The sequence below is a fragment of the Pristiophorus japonicus genome, chromosome 15, assembly GCF_044704955.1.
Source record: "Pristiophorus japonicus isolate sPriJap1 chromosome 15, sPriJap1.hap1, whole genome shotgun sequence".
NCBI lineage: Eukaryota > Metazoa > Chordata > Chondrichthyes > Pristiophoridae > Pristiophorus > Pristiophorus japonicus.
The window spans coordinates 92,814,347-92,837,156 of record NC_091991.1 but is presented as its reverse complement, the minus strand read 5'-3'; the positions used below and the strand labels follow the sequence as shown (position 1 = coordinate 92,837,156).

The 22,810-nt window shown below is 54.7% G+C and overlaps 1 protein-coding gene across 1 annotated transcript in view; it reads right to left on the bottom strand.

Annotated features, from left to right (window-relative positions):
* Positions 1-22,810, bottom strand: part of LOC139281563 (serine/threonine-protein kinase B-raf-like) — a 163,210-nt gene that overhangs the window by 68,458 nt on the left and 71,942 nt on the right. The window contains exon 6 of the mRNA XM_070901724.1: positions 17,877-18,011. Coding sequence (XP_070757825.1) covers positions 17,877-18,011 — 135 coding nt within the window. The remainder of the gene's footprint in view (positions 1-17,876; positions 18,012-22,810) is intronic.

Below are 22,810 nucleotides of genomic sequence, written 5' to 3'. Positions count from 1 at the left end.
GGACCGAGGGCCCATTCTCCACAGTTCCCCTGTTACAGGACCGAGGGCCCATACTCCACAGTTCCCCTGTTACAGGACCGAGGGCCCATACTCCACAGTTCCCCTGTTACAGGACTGAGTGCCCATTCTCCACAGTTCCCCTGTTACAGGACCGAGGGCCCATTCGCCACAGTTCCCATGGACCGAGGGCCCATTCTCCACTGTTCCCCTGTTACAGGACTGAGAGCCCATTCTCCACTGTTCCCCTGTTACAGAACCGAGGGACCATTCTCCACAGTTGCCCTGTTACAGGACCGAGGGCCCATTCTCCACATTTCCTGTGTTACAGGACCAATCGCCCATTCTCCACAGTTTCCGTGTTACAGGACCGAGGGCCCATTCTCCACAGTTCCCGTGTTACAGGACGGAGGGCCCATTCTCCAGTTCCCATGTTACAGGACCGAGGGCCCATTCTCCACAGTTCCCCTGTTACAGGACCGATGGCCCACTCTCCACAGTTCCCATGTTACAGGACCGAGGGCCCATTCTCCGCAGTTCCCATAGACAATGGCCCATTCTCCACAGTTCCCGTGTTACACGACCGAGGGCCCATTCTCCACAGTTTCCCTGTTACAGGACTGAGGGCCCATTCTCCACTGTTCCCCTGTTACAGGACCGAGGGCCCTTTCTCCATAGTTCCCCTGTTACAGAACCGAGGGCCTATCCTCCACAGTTCCCGTGTTACAGGACCGAGGGCCCATTCTCCACAGTTCCCCTGTTACAGGACCGAGGGCCCATACTCCACAGTTCCCCTGTTACAGGACCGAGGGCGCTTTCTCCACAGTTCCCCTGTTACAGAACCGAGGGCATATCCTCCACAGTTCCCGTGTTACAGGACCGAGGGCCCATTCTCCACAGTTCCCCTGTTACAGGACCGAGGGCCCATACTCCACAGTTCCCCTGTTACAGGACCGAGGGCCCATACTCCACAGTTCCCCTGTTACAGGACTGAGTGCCCATTCTCCACAGTTCCCCTGTTACAGGACCGAGGGTCCATTCTCCACAGTTCCCATGGACCGAGGGCCCATTCTCCACTGTTCCCCTGTTACATGACCGAGGGCCCATTCTCCACTGTTCCCCTGTTACATGACCGAGGGCCCATTCTCCACAGTTCCTGTGTTACAGAACCGAGGGCCCATTCTCCACAGTTCCCGTGTTACAGGACCGAGGGCCCATTCTCCACAGTTCCCGTGTTACAGGACCGAGGGCCCATTCTCCACAGTTCCCCTGTTACAGAACCGAGAGCCCACACTCCACGGTTCCCCTGTTACAGGACCGAGGGCCCATTCTCCACAGTTCCCGTGTTACAGGACCGAGGGCCCATTCGCCACAGTTCCCATGGACCGAGGGCCCATTCTCCACTGTTCCCCTGTTACAGGACCGAGGGCCCATTCGCCACAGTTCCCATGGACCGAGGGCCCATTCTCCACTGTTCCCCTGTTACAGGACCGAGGGCCCATTCGCCACAGTTCCCATGGACCGAGGGCCCATTCTCCACTGTTCCCCTGTTACAGGACTGTGATCCCATTCTCCACTGTTTCCCTGTTATAGAACCGAGGGCACATTCTCCACAGTTCCCCTGTTACAGGACTGAGGGCCCATTCTCCACTGTTCCCCTGTTACAGGACTGAGGGCCCATTCTCCACTCTTCCCCTGTTACAGGACCGAGGGCCCATTCTCCACAGTTCCCCTGTTACAGGACCGAGGGTCCATTCTCCACGGTTCCCATGGACCGAGGGCCCATACTCCACAGTTCCCCTGTTACAGGACTGAGTGCCCATTCTCCACAGTTCCCCTGTTACAGGACCGAGGGCCCATTCTCCACAGTTCCCCTGTTACAGGACCGAGCGCCCATACTCCACAGTTCCCCTGTTACAGGACCGAGGGCCCATACTCCACAGTTCCCCTGTTACAGGACTGAGTGCCCATTCTCCACAGTTCCCCTGTTACAGGACCGAGGGCCCATTCGCCACAGTTCCCATGGACCGAGGGCCCATTCTCCACTGTTCCCCTGTTACAGGACTGAGAGCCCATTCTCCACTGTTCCCCTGTTACAGAACCGAGGGCCCATTCTCCACAGTTGCCCTGTTGCAGGACTGAGGGCCCATTCTCCACTGTTCCCCTGTTACAGGACTGAGGGCCCATTCTCCACTGTTCCCGTTACAGGACCGAGGGCCCATTCTCCGCAGTTCCCATGGACAATGGCCCATTCTCCACAGTTCCCGTGTTACACGACCGAGGGCCCATTCTCCACAGTTTCCCTGTTACAGGACTGAGGGCCCATTCTCCACTGTTCCCCTGTTACAGGACCGAGGGCCCTTTCTCCATAGTTCCCCTGTTACAGAACCGAGGGCCTATCCTCCACAGTTCCCGTGTTACAGGACCGAGGGCCCATTCTCCACAGTTCCCCTGTTACAGGACCGAGGGCCCATACTCCACAGTTCCCGTGTTACAGGACCGAGGGCCCTTTCTCCACAGTTCCCCTGTTACAGAACCGAGGGCATATCCTCCACAGTTCCCGTGTTACAGGACCGAGGGCCCATTCTCCACAGTTCCCCTGTTACAGGACCGAGGGCCCATACTCCACAGTTCCCCTGTTACAGGACCGAGGGCCCATACTCCACAGTTCCCCTGTTACAGGACTGAGTGCCCATTCTCCACAGTTCCCCTGTTACAGGACCGAGGGTCCATTCTCCACAGTTCCCATGGACCGAGGGCCCATTTTCCACTGTTCCCCTGTTACATGACCAAGGGCCCATTCTCCACAGTTCCTGTGTTACAGAACCGAGGGCCCATTCTCCACAGTTCCCGTGTTACAGGACCGAGGGCCCATTCTCCACAGTTCCCGTGTTACAGGACCGAGGGCCCATTCTCCACAGTTCCCCTGTTACAGAACCGAGAGCCCACACTCCACGGTTCCCCTGTTACAGGACCGAGGGCCCATTCTCCACAGTTCCCGTGTTACAGGACCGAGGGCCCATTCGCCACAGTTCCCATGGACCGAGGGCCCATTCTCCACTGTTCCCCTGTTACAGGACCGAGGGCCCATTCGCCACAGTTCCCATGGACCGAGGGCCCATTCTCCACTGTTCCCCTGTTACAGGACTGTGATCCCATTCTCCACTGTTTCCCTGTTATAGAACCGAGGGCACATTCTCCACAGTTCCCCTGTTACAGGACTGAGGGCCCATTCTCCACTGTTCCCCTGTTACAGGACTGAGGGCCCATTCTCCACTCTTCCCCTGTTACAGGACCGAGGGCCCATTCTCCACAGTTCCCCTGTTACAGGACCGAGGGTCCATTCTCCACGGTTCCCATGGACCGAGGGCCCATACTCCACAGTTCCCCTGTTACAGGACTGAGTGCCCATTCTCCACAGTTCCCCTGTTACAGGACCGAGGGCCCATTCTCCACAGTTCCCCTGTTACAGGACCGAGGGCCCATACTCCACAGTTCCCCTGTTACAGGACCGAGGGCCCATACTCCACAGTTCCCCTGTTACAGGACTGAGTGCCCATTCTCCACAGTTCCCCTGTTACAGGACCGAGGGCCCATTCGCCACAGTTCCCATGGACCGAGGGTCCATTCTCCACTGTTCCCCTGTTACAGGACCGAGGGCCCATACTCCACAGTTCCCCTGTTGCAGGACTGAGTGCCAATTCTCCACAGTTCCCCTGTTACAGGACCGAGGGCCCATTCGCCACATTTCCTGTGTTACAGGACCGATCGCCCATTCTCCACAGTTTCCGTGTTACAGGACCGAGGGCCCATTCTCCACAGTTCCCGTGTTACAGGACCGAGGGCCCATTCTCCAGTTCCCATGTTACAGGACCGAGGGCCCATTCTCCACAGTTCCCCTGTTACAGGACCGATGGCCCACTCTCCACAGTTCCCATGTTACAGGACCGAGGGCCCATTCTCCACAGTTCCCATGGACAATGGCCCATTCTCCACAGTTCCCGTGTTACACGACCGAGGGCCCATTCTCCACAGTTTCCCTGTTACAGGACTGAGGGCCCATTCTCCACTGTTCCCCTGTTACAGGACCGAGGGCCCTTTCTCCATAGTTCCCCTGTTACAGAACCGAGGGCCTATCCTCCACAGTTCCCGTGTTACAGGACCGAGGGCCCTTTCTCCACAGTTCCCCTGTTACAGAACCGAGGGCATATCCTCCACAGTTCCCGTGTTACAGGACCGAGGGCCCATTCTCCACAGTTCCCCTGTTACAGGACGGAGGGCCCATACTCCACAGTTCCCCTGTTACAGGACCGAGGGCCCATACTCCACAGTTCCCCTGTTACAGGACTGAGTGCCCATTCTCCACAGTTCCCCTGTTACAGGACCGAGGGTCCATTCTCCACAGTTCCCATGGACCGAGGGCCCATTCTCCACTGTTCCCCTGTTACATGACCAAGGGCCCATTCTCCACTGTTCCCGTTACATGACCGAGGGCCCATTCTCCACAGTTCCTGTGTTACAGAACCGAGGGCCCATTCTCCACAGTTCCCGTGTTACAGGACCGAGGGCCCATTCTCCACAGTTCCCGTGTTACAGGACCGAGGGCCCATTCTCCACAGTTCCCCTGTTACAGAACCGAGAGCCCACACTCCACGGTTCCCCTGTTACAGGACCGAGGGCCCATTCTCCACAGTTCCCCTGTTACAGGTCCGAGGGCCCACTCCACAGTTCCCCTGTTACAGAACCGACGGCCTATCCTCCACAGTTCCCGTGTTACAGGACCGAGGGCCCATTCTCCACAGTTCCCCTGTTACAGGACCGAGGGCCCATACTCCACAGTTCCCCTGTTACAGGACCGAGGGCCCATACTCCACAGTTCCCCTGTTACAGGACTGAGTGCCCATTCTCCACAGTTCCCCTGTTACAGGACCGAGGGCCCATTCGCCACAGTTCCCATGGACCGAGGGCCCATTCTCCACTGTTCCCCTGTTACAGGACTGAGAGCCCATTCTCCACTGTTCCCCTGTTACAGAACCGAGGGACCATTCTCCACAGTTGCCCTGTTACAGGACCGAGGGCCCATTCTCCACATTTCCTGTGTTACAGGACCAATCGCCCATTCTCCACAGTTTCCGTGTTACAGGACCGAGGGCCCATTCTCCACAGTTCCCGTGTTACAGGACGGAGGGCCCATTCTCCAGTTCCCATGTTACAGGACCGAGGGCCCATTCTCCACAGTTCCCCTGTTACAGGACCGATGGCCCACTCTCCACAGTTCCCATGTTACAGGACCGAGGGCCCATTCTCCGCAGTTCCCATGGACAATGGCCCATTCTCCACAGTTCCCGTGTTACACGACCGAGGGCCCATTCTCCACAGTTTCCCTGTTACAGGACTGAGGGCCCATTCTCCACTGTTCCCCTGTTACAGGACCGAGGGCCCTTTCTCCATAGTTCCCCTGTTACAGAACCGAGGGCCTATCCTCCACAGTTCCCGTGTTACAGGACCGAGGGCCCATTCTCCACAGTTCCCCTGTTACAGGACCGAGGGCCCATACTCCACAGTTCCCCTGTTACAGGACCGAGGGCGCTTTCTCCACAGTTCCCCTGTTACAGAACCGAGGGCATATCCTCCACAGTTCCCGTGTTACAGGACCGAGGGCCCATTCTCCACAGTTCCCCTGTTACAGGACCGAGGGCCCATACTCCACAGTTCCCCTGTTACAGGACCGAGGGCCCATACTCCACAGTTCCCCTGTTACAGGACTGAGTGCCCATTCTCCACAGTTCCCCTGTTACAGGACCGAGGGTCCATTCTCCACAGTTCCCATGGACCGAGGGCCCATTCTCCACTGTTCCCCTGTTACATGACCGAGGGCCCATTCTCCACTGTTCCCCTGTTACATGACCGAGGGCCCATTCTCCACAGTTCCTGTGTTACAGAACCGAGGGCCCATTCTCCACAGTTCCCGTGTTACAGGACCGAGGGCCCATTCTCCACAGTTCCCGTGTTACAGGACCGAGGGCCCATTCTCCACAGTTCCCCTGTTACAGAACCGAGAGCCCACACTCCACGGTTCCCCTGTTACAGGACCGAGGGCCCATTCTCCACAGTTCCCGTGTTACAGGACCGAGGGCCCATTCGCCACAGTTCCCATGGACCGAGGGCCCATTCTCCACTGTTCCCCTGTTACAGGACCGAGGGCCCATTCGCCACAGTTCCCATGGACCGAGGGCCCATTCTCCACTGTTCCCCTGTTACAGGACCGAGGGCCCATTCGCCACAGTTCCCATGGACCGAGGGCCCATTCTCCACTGTTCCCCTGTTACAGGACTGTGATCCCATTCTCCACTGTTTCCCTGTTATAGAACCGAGGGCACATTCTCCACAGTTCCCCTGTTACAGGACTGAGGGCCCATTCTCCACTGTTCCCCTGTTACAGGACTGAGGGCCCATTCTCCACTCTTCCCCTGTTACAGGACCGAGGGCCCATTCTCCACAGTTCCCCTGTTACAGGACCGAGGGTCCATTCTCCACGGTTCCCATGGACCGAGGGCCCATACTCCACAGTTCCCCTGTTACAGGACTGAGTGCCCATTCTCCACAGTTCCCCTGTTACAGGACCGAGGGCCCATTCTCCACAGTTCCCCTGTTACAGGACCGAGCGCCCATACTCCACAGTTCCCCTGTTACAGGACCGAGGGCCCATACTCCACAGTTCCCCTGTTACAGGACCGAGGGCCCATACTCCACAGTTCCCCTGTTACAGGACTGAGTGCCCATTCTCCACTGTTCCCCTGTTACAGAACCGAGGGCCCATTCTCCACAGTTGCCCTGTTGCAGGACTGAGGGCCCATTCTCCACTGTTCCCCTGTTACAGGACTGAGGGCCCATTCTCCACTGTTCCCGTTACAGGACCGAGAGCTCATTCTCCACAGTTCCCCTGTTACATGACCGAGGGCCCATTCTCCACAGTTCCTGTGTTACAGAACCGAGGGCGCATTCTCCACAGTTCCCGTGTTACAGGACCGAGGGCCCATTCTCCACAGTTCCCGTGTTACAGGACCGAGGGCATATCCTCCACAGTTCCCGTGTTACAGGACCGAGGGCCCATTCTCCACAGTTCCCGTGTTACAGGACCGAGTGCCCATTCTCCACAGTTCCCCTGGACCGAGGACCCATTCTCCACAGTTTACGTGTTACAGGACCGAGGACACATTCTCCACAGTTTCCGTGTTACAGGACCGAGGACCCATTCTCCACAGTTTCCGTGTTACAGGACCGAGGGCCTATTCTCCACAGTTGCCCTGTTACAGGACCGAGGGCCCATTCTCCCCATTTCCTGTGTTGCAGGACCGATCGCCCATTCTCCACAGTTTCCGTGTTACAGGACCGAGGGCCCATTCTCCACAGTTTCCGTGTTACAGGACCGATCGCCCATTCTCCACAGTGCCCCTGTTACAGGACCGATGGCCCACTCTCCACAGTTCCCATGTTACAGGACCGAGGGCCCATTCTCCGCAGTTCCAATGGCCAATGGCCCATTCTCCACAGTTCCCGTGTTGCACGACCGAGGGCCCATTCTCCACAGTTTCCCTGTTACAGGACTGAGGGCCCATTCTCCACAGTTCCCCTGTTACAGGACTGAGGGCCCATTCACCACTCTTCCCCTGTTACAGGACCGAGGGCCCATTCTCCACAGTTCCCGTGTTTCAGGACTGAGAGCCCATTCTCCACTGTTTCCCTGTTATCGAACCGAGGGCACATTCTCCACAGTTCCCCTGTTACAGGACTGAGGGCCCATTCTCCACTCTTCCCCTGTTACAGGACCGAGGCCCATTCTCCACAGTTCCCCTGTTACAGGACCGAGGGTCCATTCTCCACGGTTCCCATGGACCGAGGGCCCATTCTCCACTGTTCCCCTGTTATAGAACCGAGGGCCCATTCTCCACAGTTTCCCTGTTACAGGACTGAGGGCCCATTCTCCACTGTTCCCCTGTTGCAGGACCGAGGGCCCATTCTCCACAGTTCCTGTGTTACAGAACCGAGGGCGCATTCTCCACAGTTCCCGTGTTACAGGACCGAGGGCCCATTCTCCACAGTTCCCGTGTTACAGGACCGAGGGCCCATTCGCCACAGTTCCCATGGACCGAGGGCCCATTCTCCACTGTTCCCCTGTTACAGGACCGAGGGCCCATTCGCCACAGTTCCCATGGACCGAGGGCCCATTCTCCACTGTTCCCCTGTTACAGGACCGAGGGCCCATTCGCCACAGTTCCCATGGACCGAGGGCCCATTCTCCACTGTTCCCCTGTTACAGGACTGTGATCCCATTCTCCACTGTTTCCCTGTTATAGAACCGAGGGCACATTCTCCACAATTCCCCTGTTACAGGACTGAGGGCCCATTCTCCACTGTTCCCCTGTTACAGGACTGAGGGCCCATTCTCCACTCTTCCCCTGTTACAGGACCGAGGGCCCATTCTCCACAGTTCCCCTGTTACAGGACCGAGGGTCCATTCTCCACGGTTCCCATGGACCGAGGGCCCATACTCCACAGTTCCCCTGTTACAGGACTGAGTGCCCATTCTCCACAGTTCCCCTGTTACAGGACCGAGGGCCCATTCTCCACAGTTCCCCTGTTACAGGACCGAGGGCCCATACTCCACAGTTCCCCTGTTACAGGACCGAGGGCCCATACTCCACAGTTCCCCTGTTACAGGACTGAGTGCCCATTCTCCACAGTTCCCCTGTTACAGGACCGAGGGCCCATTCGCCACAGTTCCCATGGACCGAGGGCCCATTCTCCACTGTTCCCCTGTTACAGGACTGAGAGCCCATTCTCCACTGTTCCCCTGTTACAGAACCGAGGGCCCATTCTCCACAGTTGCCCTGTTGCAGGACTGAGGGCCCATTCTCCACTGTTCCCGTTACAGGACCGAGAGCTCATTCTCCACAGTTCCCCTGTTACATGACCGAGGGCCCATTCTCCACAGTTCCTGTGTTACAGAACCGAGGGCGCATTCTCCACAGTTCCCGTGTTACAGGACCGAGGGCCCATTCTCCACAGTTCCCGTGTTACAGGACCGAGGGCATATCCTCCACAGTACCCGTGTTACAGGACCGAGGGCCCATTCTCCACAGTTCCCGTGTTACAGGACCGAGTGCCCATTCTCCACAGTTCCCCTGGACCGAGGGCCCATTCTCCACAGTTTCCCTGTTACAGGACTGAGGGCCCATTCTCCACTGTTCCCCTGTTACAGGACCGAGGACACATTCTCCACAGTTTCCGTGTTACAGGACCGAGGACCCATTCTCCACAGTTTCCGTGTTACAGGACCGAGGGCCCATTCTCCACAGTTGCCCTGTTACAGGACCGAGGGCCCATTCTCCCCATTTCCTGTGTTGCAGGACCGATCGCCCATTCTCCACAGTTTCCGTGTTACAGGACCGAGGGCCCATTCTCCACAGTTTCCGTGTTACAGGACCGATCGCCCATTCTCCACAGTGCCCCTGTTACAGGACCGATGGCCCACTCTCCACAGTTCCCATGTTACAAGACCGAGGGCCCATTCTCCGCAGTTCCAATGGCCAATGGCCCATTCTCCACAGTTCCCGTGTTGCACGACCGAGGGCCCATTCTCCACAGTTTCCCTGTTACAGGACTGAGGGCCCATTCTCCACAGTTCCCCTGTTACAGGACTGAGGGCCCATTCACCACTCTTCCCCTGTTACAGGACCGAGGGCCCATTCTCCACAGTTCCCGTGTTTCAGGACTGAGAGCCCATTCTCCACTGTTTCCCTGTTATCGAACCGAGGGCACATTCTCCACAGTTCCCCTGTTACAGGACTGAGGGCCCATTCTCCACTCTTCCCCTGTTACAGGACCGAGGCCCATTCTCCACAGTTCCCCTGTTACAGGACCGAGGGTCCATTCTCCACGGTTCCCATGGACCGAGGGCCCATTCTCCACTGTTCCCCTGTTATAGAACCGAGGGCCCATTCTCCACAGTTTCCCTGTTACAGGACTGAGGGCCCATTCTCCACTGTTCCCCTGTTACAGGACCGAGGGCCCATTCTCCACAGTTCCTGTGTTACAGAACCGAGGGCGCATTCTCCACAGTTCCCGTGTTACAGGACCGAGGGCCCATTCTCCACAGTTCCCGTGTTACAGGACCGAGGGCCCATTCTCCACAGTTCCCCTGTTACAGAACCGAGAGCCCACACTCCACGGTTCCCCTGTTACAGGACCGAGGGCCCATTCTCCACAGTTCCCCTGTTACAGGACCGAGGGCCCACACTCCACAGTTCCCCTGTTACAGGACTGAGAGCCCATTCTCCACTGTTTCCCTGGACCGAGGGCACATTCTCCAGTTCCCCTGTTGCAGGACTGAGGGCCCATTCTCCACTGTTCCCTTGTTACAGGACTGAGGGCCCATTCTCCACTCTTCCCCTGTTACAGGACCGAGGGCCCATTCTCCACAGTTCCCCTGTTACAGGACCGAGGGTCCATTCTCCACGGTTCCCATGGACCGAGGGCCCATACTCCACAGTTCCCCTGTTACAGGACTGAGTGCCCATTCTCCACAGTTCCCCTGTTACAGGACCGAGGGCCCATTCGCCACAGTTCCCATGGACCGAGGGCCCATTCTCCACTGTTCCCCTGTTACAGGACCGAGGGCCCATACTCCACAGTTCCCCTGTTACAGGACCGAGGGCCCTTTCTCCACAGTTCCCCTGTTACAGAACCGAGGGCATATCCTCCACAGTTCCCGTGTTACAGGACCGAGGGCCCATTCTCCACAGTTCCCGTGTTACAGGACCGAGTGCCCATTCTCCACAGTTCCCCTGGACCGAGGACCCATTCTCCACAGTTTACGTGTTACAGGACCGAGGACACATTCTCCACAGTTTCCGTGTTACAGGACCGAGGACCCATTCTCCACAGTTTCCGTGTTACAGGACCGAGGGCCCATTCTCCACAGTTGCCCTGTTACAGGACCGAGGGCCCATTCTCCACAGTTTCCGTGTTACAGGACCGATCGCCCATTCTCCACAGTGCCCCTGTTACAGGACCGATGGCCCACTCTCCACAGTTCCCATGTTACAGGACCGAGGGCCCATTCTCCGCAGTTCCAATGGCCAATGGCCCATTCTCCACAGTTCCCGTGTTGCACGACCAAGGGCCCATTCTCCACAGTTTCCCTGTTACAGGACTGAGGGCCCATTCTCCACAGTTCCCCTGTTACAGGACTGAGGGCCCATTCTCCACTCTTCCCCTGTTACAGGACCGAGGGCCCATTCTCCACAGTTCCCGTGTTTCAGGACTGAGAGCCCATTCTCCACTGTTTCCCTGTTATCGAAGCGAGGGCACATTCTCCACAGTTCCCCTGTTACAGGACTGAGGGCCCATTCTCCACTCTTCCCCTGTTACAGGACCGAGGCCCATTCTCCACAGTTCCCCTGTTACAGGACCGAGGGTCCATTCTCCACGGTTCCCATGGACCGAGGGCCCATTCTCCACTGTTCCCCTGTTATAGAACCGAGGGCCCATTCTCCACAGTTTCCCTGTTACAGGACTGAGGGCCCATTCTCCACTGTTCCCCTGTTACAGGACCGAGGGCCCTTTCTCCATAGTTCCCCTGTTACAGAACCGAGGGCCTATCCTCCACAGTTCCCGTGTTACAGGACCGAGGGCCCATACTCCACAGTTCCCGTGTTACAGGACCGAGGGCCCATTCTCCAGTTCCCATGTTACAGGACCGAGGGCCCATTCTCCACAGTTCCCCTGTTACAGGACCGATGGCCCATTCTCCAGTTCCCATGTTACAGGACCGAGGGCCCATTCTCCACAGTTCCCCTGTTACAGGACCGATGGCCCATTCTCCAGTTCCCATGTTACAGGACCGAGGGCCCATTCTCCACAGTTCCCCTGTTACAGGACCGAGGGCCCATTCTCCACAGTTCCCCTGTTACAGGACCGATGGCCCACACTCCACAGTTCCCCTGTTACAGGACTGAGTGCCTATCCTCCACAGTTCCCGTGTTACAGGACCGAGGGCCCATTTTCCACAGTTCCGCTGTTACAGGACCGAGGGCCCATACTCCACAGTTCCCCTGTTGCAGGACTGAGTGCCCATTCTCCACAGTTCCCCTGTTACAGGACCGAGGGCCCATTCTCCACATTTCCTGTGTTACAGGACCGATCGCCCATTCTCCACAGTTTCCGTGTTACAGGACCGAGGGCCCATTCTCCACAGTTCCCGTGTTACAGGACCGAGGGCCCATTCTCCAGTTCCCATGTTACAGGACCGAGGGCCCATTCTCCACAGTTCCCCTGTTACAGGACCGATGGCCCACTCTCCACAGTTCCCATGTTACAGGACCGAGGGCCCATTCTCCGCAGTTCCCATGGACAATGGCCTATTCTCCACAGTTCCCGTGTTACACGACCGAGGGCCCATTCTCCACAGTTTCCCTGTTACAGGACTGAGGGCCCATTCTCCACTGTTCCCCTGTTACAGGACCGAGGGCCCTTTCTCCATAGTTCCCCTGTTACAGAACCGAGGGCCTATCCTCCACAGTTCCCGTGTTACAGGACCGAGGGCCCATTCTCCACAGTTCCCCTGTTACAGGACCGAGGGCCTATACTCCACAGTTCCCCTGTTACAGGACCGAGGGCCCTTTCTCCACAGTTCCCCTGTTACAGAACCGAGGGCATATCCTCCACAGTTCCCGTGTTACAGGACCGAGGGCCCATTCTCCACAGTTCCCCTGTTACAGGACCGAGGGCCCATACTCCACAGTTCCCCTGTTACAGGACTGAGTGCCCATTCTCCACAGTTCCCCTGTTACAGGACCGAGGGTCCATTCTCCACAGTTCCCATGGACCGAGGGCCCATTCTCCACTGTTCCCCTGTTACATGACCAAGGGCCCATTCTCCACTGTTCCCCTGTTACATGACCGAGGGCCCATTCTCCACAGTTCCTGTGTTACAGAACCGAGGGCCCATTCTCCACAGTTCCCGTGTTACAGGACCGAGGGCCCATTCTCCACAGTTCCCGTGTTACAGGACCGAGGGCCCATTCTCCACAGTTCCCCTGTTACAGAACCGAGAGCCCACACTCCACGGTTCCCCTGTTACAGGACCGAGGGCCCATTCGCCACAGTTCCCCTGTTACAGGACCGAGGGCCCACTCCACAGTTCCCCTGTTACAGGACCGAGGGCCCATTCGCCACAGTTCCCATGGACCGAGGGCCCATTCTCCACTGTTCCCCTGTTACAGGACCGAGGGCCCTTTCTCCATAGTTCCCCTGTTACAGAACCGAGGGCCTATCCTCCACAGTTCCCGTGTTACAGGACCGAGGGCCCATACTCCACAGTTCCCGTGTTACAGGACCGAGGGCCCATTCTCCAGTTCCCATGTTACAGGACCGAGGGCCCATTCTCCACAGTTCCCCTGTTACAGGACCGATGGCCCATTCTCCAGTTCCCATGTTACAGGACCGAGGGCCCATTCTCCACAGTTCCCCTGTTACAGGACCGATGGCCCATTCTCCAGTTCCCATGTTACAGGACCGAGGGCCCATTCTCCACAGTTCCCCTGTTACAGGACCGAGGGCCCATTCTCCACAGTTCCCCTGTTACAGGACCGATGGCCCACACTCCACAGTTCCCCTGTTACAGGACTGAGTGCCTATCCTCCACAGTTCCCGTGTTACAGGACCGAGGGCCCATTTTCCACAGTTCCGCTGTTACAGGACCGAGGGCCCATACTCCACAGTTCCCCTGTTGCAGGACTGAGTGCCCATTCTCCACAGTTCCCCTGTTACAGGACCGAGGGCCCATTCTCCACATTTCCTGTGTTACAGGACCGATCGCCCATTCTCCACAGTTTCCGTGTTACAGGACCGAGGGCCCATTCTCCACAGTTCCCGTGTTACAGGACCGAGGGCCCATTCTCCAGTTCCCATGTTACAGGACCGAGGGCCCATTCTCCACAGTTCCCCTGTTACAGGACCGATGGCCCACTCTCCACAGTTCCCATGTTACAGGACCGAGGGCCCATTCTCCGCAGTTCCCATGGACAATGGCCTATTCTCCACAGTTCCCGTGTTACACGACCGAGGGCCCATTCTCCACAGTTTCCCTGTTACAGGACTGAGGGCCCATTCTCCACTGTTCCCCTGTTACAGGACCGAGGGCCCTTTCTCCATAGTTCCCCTGTTACAGAACCGAGGGCCTATCCTCCACAGTTCCCGTGTTACAGGACCGAGGGCCCATTCTCCACAGTTCCCCTGTTACAGGACCGAGGGCCCATACTCCACAGTTCCCCTGTTACAGGACCGAGGGCCCTTTCTCCACAGTTCCCCTGTTACAGAACCGAGGGCATATCCTCCACAGTTCCCGTGTTACAGGACCGAGGGCCCATTCTCCACAGTTCCCCTGTTACAGGACCGAGGGCCCATACTCCACAGTTCCCCTGTTACAGGACTGAGTGCCCATTCTCCACAGTTCCCCTGTTACAGGACCGAGGGTCCATTCTCCACAGTTCCCATGGACCGAGGGCCCATTCTCCACTGTTCCCCTGTTACATGACCAAGGGCCCATTCTCCACTGTTCCCCTGTTACATGACCGAGGGCCCATTCTCCACAGTTCCTGTGTTACAGAACCGAGGGCCCATTCTCCACAGTTCCCGTGTTACAGGACCGAGGGCCCATTCTCCACAGTTCCCGTGTTACAGGACCGAGGGCCCATTCTCCACAGTTCCCCTGTTACAGAACCGAGAGCCCACACTCCACGGTTCCCCTGTTACAGGACCGAGGGCCCATTCGCCACAGTTCCCCTGTTACAGGACCGAGGGCCCACTCCACAGTTCCCCTGTTACAGGACCGAGGGCCCATTCGCCACAGTTCCCATGGACCGAGGGCCCATTCTCCACTGTTCCCCTGTTACAGGACCGAGGGCCCATTCGCCACAGTTCCCATGGACCGAGGGCCCATTCTCCACTGTTCCCCTGTTTCAGGACTGAGATCCCATTCTCCACTGTTTCCCTGTTATAGAACCGAGGGCACATTCTCCACAGTTCCCCTGTTACAGGACTGAGGGCCCATTCTCCACTGTTCCCCTGTTACAGGACTGAGGGCCCATTCTCCACTCTTCCCCTGTTACAGGACCGAGGGCCCATTCTCCACAGTTCCCCTGTTACAGGACCGAGGGTCCATTCTCCACGGTTCCCATGGACCGAGGGCCCATACTCCACAGTTCCCCTGTTACAGGACTGAGTGCCCATTCTCCACAGTTCCCCTGTTACAGGACCGAGGGCCCATTCTCCACAGTTCCCCTGTTACAGGACCGAGGGCCCATACTCCACAGTTCCCCTGTTACAGGACCGAGGGCCCATACTCCACAGTTCCCCTGTTACAGGACTGAGTGCCCATTCTCCACAGTTCCCCTGTTACAGGACCGAGGGCCCATTCGCCACAGTTCCCATGGACCGAGGGCCCATTCTTCACTGTTCCCCTGTTACAGGACCGAGGGCCCTTTCTCCACAGTTCCCCTGTTACAGAACCGAGGGCGCATTCTCCACAGTTCCCGTGTTACAGGACCGAGGGCCCATTCTCCACAGTTCCCGTGTTACAGGACCGAGTGCCCATTCTCCACAGTTCCCCTGGACCGAGGACCCATTCTCCACAGTTTACGTGTTACAGGACCGAGGACACATTCTCCACAGTTTCAGTGTTACAGGACCGAGGACCCATTCTCTACAGTTTCCGTGTTACAGGACCGAGGGCCCATTTTCCACAGTTGCCCTGTTACAGGACCGAGGGCCCATTCTCCACATTTCCTGTGTTACAGGACCGATCGCCCATTCTCCACAGTTTCCGTGTTACAGGACCGAGGGCCCATTCTCCACAGTTCCCGTGTTACAGGACCGAGGGCCCATTCTCCAGTTCCCATGTTACAGGACCGAGGGCCCATTCTCCACAGTACCCCTGTTACAGGACCGATGGCCCACTCTCCACAGTTCCCATGTTACAGGACCGAGGGCCCATTCTCCGCAGTTCCCATGGCCAATGGCCCATTCTCCACAGTTCCCGTGTTACACGACCGAGGGCCCATTCTCCACAGTTTCCCTGTTACAGGACTGAGGGCCCATTCTCCACAGTTCCCCTGTTACAGGAACGAGGGCCCTTTCTCCACAGTTCCCCTGTTACAGAACCGAGGGCCTATCCTCCACAGTTCCCGTGTTACAGGACCGAGGGCCCATTCTCCACAGTTCCCCTGTTACAGGACCGAGGGCCCATACTCCACAGTTCCCCAGTTACAGGACCGAGGGCCCTTTCTCCACAGTTCCCCTGTTACAGAACCGAGGGCATATCCTCCACAGTTCCCGTGTTACAGGACCGAGGGCCCATTCTCCACAGTTCCCCTGTTACAGGACCGAGGGCCCATACTCCACAGTTCCCCTGTTACAGGACCGAGGGCCCATACTCCACAGTTCCCCTGTTACAGGACCGAGTGCCCATTCTCCACAGTTCCCCTGTTACAGGACCGAGGGCCCATTCGCCACAGTTCCCATGGACTGAGAGCCCATTCTCCACTGTTCCCCTGTTACAGAACCGAGGGCCCATTCTCCACAGTTGCCCTGTTACAGGACTGAGGGCCCATTCTCCACTGTTCCCCTGTTACAGGACTGAGGGCCCATTCTCCACTGTTCCCGTTACAGGACCGAGAGCTCATTCTCCACAGTTCCCCTGTTACATGACCGAGGGCCCATTCTCCACAGTTCCTGTGTTACAGAACCGAGGGCGCATTCTCCACAGTTCCCGTGTTACAGGACCGAGGGCCCATTCTCCACAGTTCCCGTGTTACAGGACCGAGGGCCCATTCTCCACAGTTCCCCTGTTACAGAACCGAGAGCCCACACTCCACGGTTCCCCTGTTACAGGACCGAGGTCCCATTCTCCACAGTTCCCCTGTTACAGGACCGAGGGCCCACACTCCACAGTTCCCCTGGACCGAGGGCCCATTCTCCACTGTTCCCCTGTTACAGGACCGAGGGCCCATTCGCCACAGTTCCCATGGACCGAGGGCCCATTCTCCACTGTTCCCCTGTTACAGGACTGAGAGCCCATTCTCCACTGTTTCCCTGTTACAGGACCGAGAGCTCATTCTCCACAGTTCCCCTGTTACATGACCGAGGGCCCATTCTCCACAGTTCCTGTGTTACAGAACCGAGGGCGCATTCTCCACAGTTCCCCTGTTACAGGAACGAGGGCCCTTTCTCCACAGTTCCCCTGTTACAGAACCGAGGGCCTATCCTCCACAGTTCCCCTGTTACAGGACCGAGGGCCAATTCCCCACAGATCCCCTGTTACAGGACCGAGGGCCCATTCTCCACAGTTCCCGTGTTACAGGACCGAGGGCCCATTCTCCACAGTTCCCCTGTTGCAGGACCGAGGGCCCATTCTCTACAGTTCTCGTGTTACAGGACCGAGTGCTCATTTTCCACAGTTCCCCTGTTGCAGGACTGAGGGTCCAGACTCCACAGTTCCCCTGGACCGAGGGCCCATTCTCCATAGTTCTCTTGTTACAGGACCGAGGGCCCATTCTCCACAGTTCCTTTTTTACAGGACCGAGGGCTCATTCTCCACAGTTCCCCTGTTACAGAACTGAGGGCTCATTCTCCACAGTTTCCCTGTTGCAGGACCGAGGGCCCATTCTCCATAGTTCTCTTGTTACAGGACCGAGGGCCCATTCTCCACAGTTCTCTTGTTACAGGACTGAGGGCCCATTCTCCACAGTTCCCATGGAGTGAGAGCCCAAGCTCCTCAGTTCCTGTGAAAACACTATGACTGAAGTGTCTGTACTCACCTGAGGGAACAGAGGACGCTCATCCCGCTTCTTTTTCAGACAATCCACCATTAATCGCTTCATTGCCTTTGGACAGTTATTGCGCACCTTACTGAGGTCAGGGGTCAGGTAACCTCGGCCAACCATGAAGATTATCTAAAAGCCAATCACAATGGTCAGGCACGTCAAACTAGGACAATCCATTAAATCTGCAATGTGTAGGCCCAGAACTGACCCAGCAGCAAGGCTGCATTTATAACCATTCCACAACTTGGCACAGGAATCTTTCAAAAAACTTTTTAGTGCTCGCTGACATTTTCCCTCAGCTCGAGTGCGAGAAAGGGAGGAATAGGAAAGGCTGGTCATGGATGAACAACCTATTTGTGAATATGTTTACACAATTAATGTTAATTTAGGATCCATTGCGGGCCAATATTTTGTTATACCGGCACTTAATACATTCTCTTTTGTTGTAACCCATGATTCTGTACTATCCTTTACAGTGTCAATATTTAAGCACTGAAGGAATTTAAACAACAACTTGTATTTATATAGCGCCCTTAATGCAGTAAAACATCTCAAGGCACTTCACAGGGAATTTGACATCAAACCACATAAGGAGATATTTTGGCAGATGACAAAAAGCTTGATAAAAAAGAGGTAAGTTTTAAGGAGCGTCTTAAATAAGGGAAGAGATGTAGAGGAGGAGAGGTTTAGGGAGCGAATTCCAGAGCTTAGGGCCTTGGCAGCTGAAGGCATGGCCGCCAATGGTGGAACGATTAAAATTGGGGATGTGCAAGTAGCTAGAATTGGAGGAGCGCAACTATATTGGAACACTGTAGGAGGAGGTTAGAGAGATAGGGAGGGATGAGGCCATGGAAGGATATGAAAACAAGAGTGAGAATTTTGAAATCGAGGCATTGCTTAACTGGAAGCCAATGTAAGTCAGTGAGCACAGGGGTGATGGGTGAGCGGGAGTTGATGCCAGTTAGGACACGGGCAGCAGAGTTTTCAATGACCTCAAGTTTACATAGGGTAGAACGTGGGAGGCCAGCCAGGAGTGCATTGTAATAGTCAAGACTAGAGGGAACAAAGGCATGGGTGAGGGTTTTAACAGCAGATGAGCTGAGGGGATGGGGGGGATGGGGGGGCAGTGTCGGGCGATGTTACTAGGCGGTCTTAGTGATGGTGCGGAGATTCAAGCTCATCACATGTTCAAATACAACACTAAGGTTGTGAACGGTCTGGTTCAGCCTCAGACAGTGGCCAGGGAGAGGGATGGAGTCGGTGGCTAGGGAACGGGGTTTGTGGCGGGGACCAAAGATGGTAGCTTCGGACTGCCCAATATTCAGCTCATCCAATACTGGATGTCGGACAAGCAGTCTGACAATTTAGAGACATTAGAGGGGTTGAGAGATGCTAACTGAAAGCTTGGATCATCTATGTTCTTTGTGATTCAATAAACTGGTGCACAAAGACACTTCAAGAAATGGGCGGGGCGTGCGATGGGAGGGTGATCCACTATCGTCAGTTTCCCCCAGTATCAGTGATGAGGATTCCACAGCTACAAGCAGTGTCTTTAACATAGAAAAATGCACCAAGGCACTCACCCTGCTCTAGTGACCATTCAGTCAGTGTTGCACTAAAAAATTTGAATTATCAAATCATTTGAATTAAACGTAACTAACACAACAAAGTGGGAAATTTCTTGGCACAGATGGTTTGAATGAAGCGACTTCAAATGAACAGGATTAGCGTGCAGACGAGAATTAATCCAATCCAGAATTAGTTGCGCAATATATGTCGACTCTCTCTAATGCTGCTGGGTGTAACACACTATGAACGACATGAGGTTGGGCAGTCACAGCCCAGGTCCTTGCAACACTCAACAGCAGGAAACTATAGACCAGTTCGCCTAACATCTGTGGTTGGGAAAATGTTGGAGTCCATTATTAAAGAAGCAGTAGCAGGACATTTGGAAAAGCAAAATTCAGTCAGGCAGAGTCAGCATGGATTTATGAAGGGGAAGTCATGTTTGACAAATTTGCTGGAATTCTTTGAGGATGTAACGAACAGGGTGGATAAAGGGGAACCAGTGGATGTGGTGTATTTAGACTTCCAGAAGGCATTTGACAAAGTGCCACATAAAAGGTTACAAGATAAAAGTTCACGGGGTTGGGGGTAATATATTAGCATGGATAGAGGATTGGCTAACTAACAGAGAATCGGGATAAATGGTTCATTCTCGGGTTGGCAATCAGTAACTAGTGGGGTGCCGCAAGGATCAGTGCTAGGACCCCAACTATTTACAATCTATATTAATGATTTGGAAGAAGCGACTGAGTATAACATAGCCAAGTTTGCTGACGATAAAATGATGGGAGGAAAAGCAATGTGTGAGGAGGACACACAAAACCTGCAAAAGGGCATATCCTTATTCGGCGGGAAATTGTGTTAGGGAAATTGACGGGATTGAAGGCCGATAAATCCCCAGAGCCTGATAGTCCACATCCCAGAGTACTTAAGGAAGTGGCCCTAGAAATAGTGGATGCATTGGTGATAATTTTCCGGCAGTCTATCGACTCTGGATCAGTTCCTTTGGACTGGAGGGTTGTTAATGTAACACCACTCTTTAAAAAAGGGAGAGAAAAGGGAGAGAAAAGGGGTAATTATAGACCGGTTAGCCTGACATCGGTGGTGGGGAAAATGTTGGAATTAATCATTAAGGATGAAATAGCAGCACATTTGGAGAGCAGTGATAGGATTGGTCCAAGTCAGCATGGATTTATGAAAGGGAAATCATGCTTGACAAATCTTCTAGAATTTTTTGAGGATGTGGCTAGTCGAGTGTACGGGGGAGAACCAGTGGATGTGGTGTATTTGGACTTTCAAAGGGCTTTTGACAAGGTCCCACACAAGAGATTAGTGTGCAAAATCAAAGCACATGGTATTGGGGGTAATGTACTTACGTGGATAGAGAACTGGTTGGCAGACAAGAAGCAGAGAGTCGGGATTAACGGGTCCTTTTCGGAATGGCAGGCAGTGACTAGTGGAGTGCCGCAGGGGTCAGTGCTGGGAGCCCAGCTCTTTACAATATATATTAATGATTTAGATGAAGGAATTGAGTGTAATATCTCCAAGTTTGCAGATGACACTAAACTGGGTGGCGGTGTGAGCTATGGGGAGAACACTGGGGGGCTGCAGGGTGACTTGGATAGGTTAGGTGAGTGGGCAAATGCATGGCAGATGCAGTATAATGTAGATAAATGTGAGGTTATCCACTTTGGGGGCAAAAACACGAAGGCAGAATATTATCTGAATGGTGACAGATTAGGAAAAGGGGAAGTGCTGCGAGACTTGGGTGTCATGGTTCATCAATCATTGAAAGTTGGCATGCAGATACAGCAGGCGGTGAAGGCGGCAAATGGTATGATAGCGAGAGGATTTGAGTATAGGAGCAGGGAAGTCTTGCTGCAGTTGTACAGGGCCTTGGTGAGGCCTCACCTGAAATATTGTGTTCAGTTTTGGTCTCCTAATCTGAGGAAGGACATTCTTGCTATTGAGGGAGTGCAGCGAAAGTTCACCAGACTGATTCTAGGGATGGCTGGACTGTCATATGAGGAGAGACTGGATCAACTGGGCCTTTATACACTGGAGTTTAGAAGGATGAGAAGGGATCTCATAGAAACGTATAAAATTCTGACTGGACTGGACAGGTTAGATGCGGGAAGAATGTTCCCGATGTTGAGGAAGTCCAGAACCAGGGGACGCAGTCTTAGGATAAGGGGCAGGCAATTTAGGATTGAGATGAGGAGAAACTTCTTCACTCAAGAGAGTTGTTAACCTGTGGAATTCCCTGCCGCAGAGAGTTGTTGATGCCAGTTCATTGGATACATTCAAGAGGGAGTTAGATATGGCCCTTACGGCTAAAGGGATCAAGGGGTATGGAGAGAAAGCAGGAAAGGGGTACTGAGGGAATGATCAGCCATGATCATATTGAATGGTGGTGCAGGCTCGAAGGGCTGAATGGCCTACTCCTGCACCTATTTTCTATGTTTCTATGACAGGCTAATGAGTGAACAAAAATTTGGCAGATGGTGTATAACGTTGGAAAGTGTGAGGTTATGCACTGTGGCAGAAAAAAAATCAAAGAGCAAGTTATTATTTAAATGGAGAAAAATTGCAAAGTGCTGCAGTACAGCAGGACCTGGGGGTACTTGTGCATGAAACACAAAAGGATAGTATCCAGGTTCAACAAGTGATCAGGAAGGCTAATGGAATCTTGGCCTTTATTGCAATGGAGTATAAAAGCAGGGAAGTTTACAGGATATTGGTGAGGCCACACTTGGAATACTGCGTGCAGTTTTGCTTTCCATATTTAAGAAAGAATATACTTGCTTTGGAGGTAGTTCAGAGAAGGTTCACTAAGTTGATTCCAGAGATGAGGGTTTGACTTATGAGGAAAGGTTGAGTAGGTTGGGCCTCTACTCATTGGAATTCAGAAGAATGAGAGGTGATCTTATTGAAACGTATAAGATTATGAGGGGACTTGACAAGGTGGATGCAGAGAGGATGTTTCCACTGATAGGGAAGACTAGAACTAGGGGGCATAATCTTAGAATAAGGGGCCGCCCATTTAAAACTGAGATGAGGAGAAATTTCTTCTCAGAGGGTTGTAAATCTGTGGAATTCGCTGCCTCAGAGAGCTGTGGAAGCTGGGTCATTGAATAAATTTGAGAGTGAGATAGACAGTTTCTTAAGCGATAAGGGAATAAGGGATTATGGGGAGCGGGCAGGGAAGTGGACCCAAGTCCATGATCGGATTAGCCATGATCGTATTAAATGGTGGAGCAGGCTCGAGAGGCCGGATGGCCTACTCCTGCTCCTATTTCTTATGTTCTTATGAATCGTACTGAGGGAAGCTGCCTATTAGCTTGCGAGGAGGGAAATGAAGA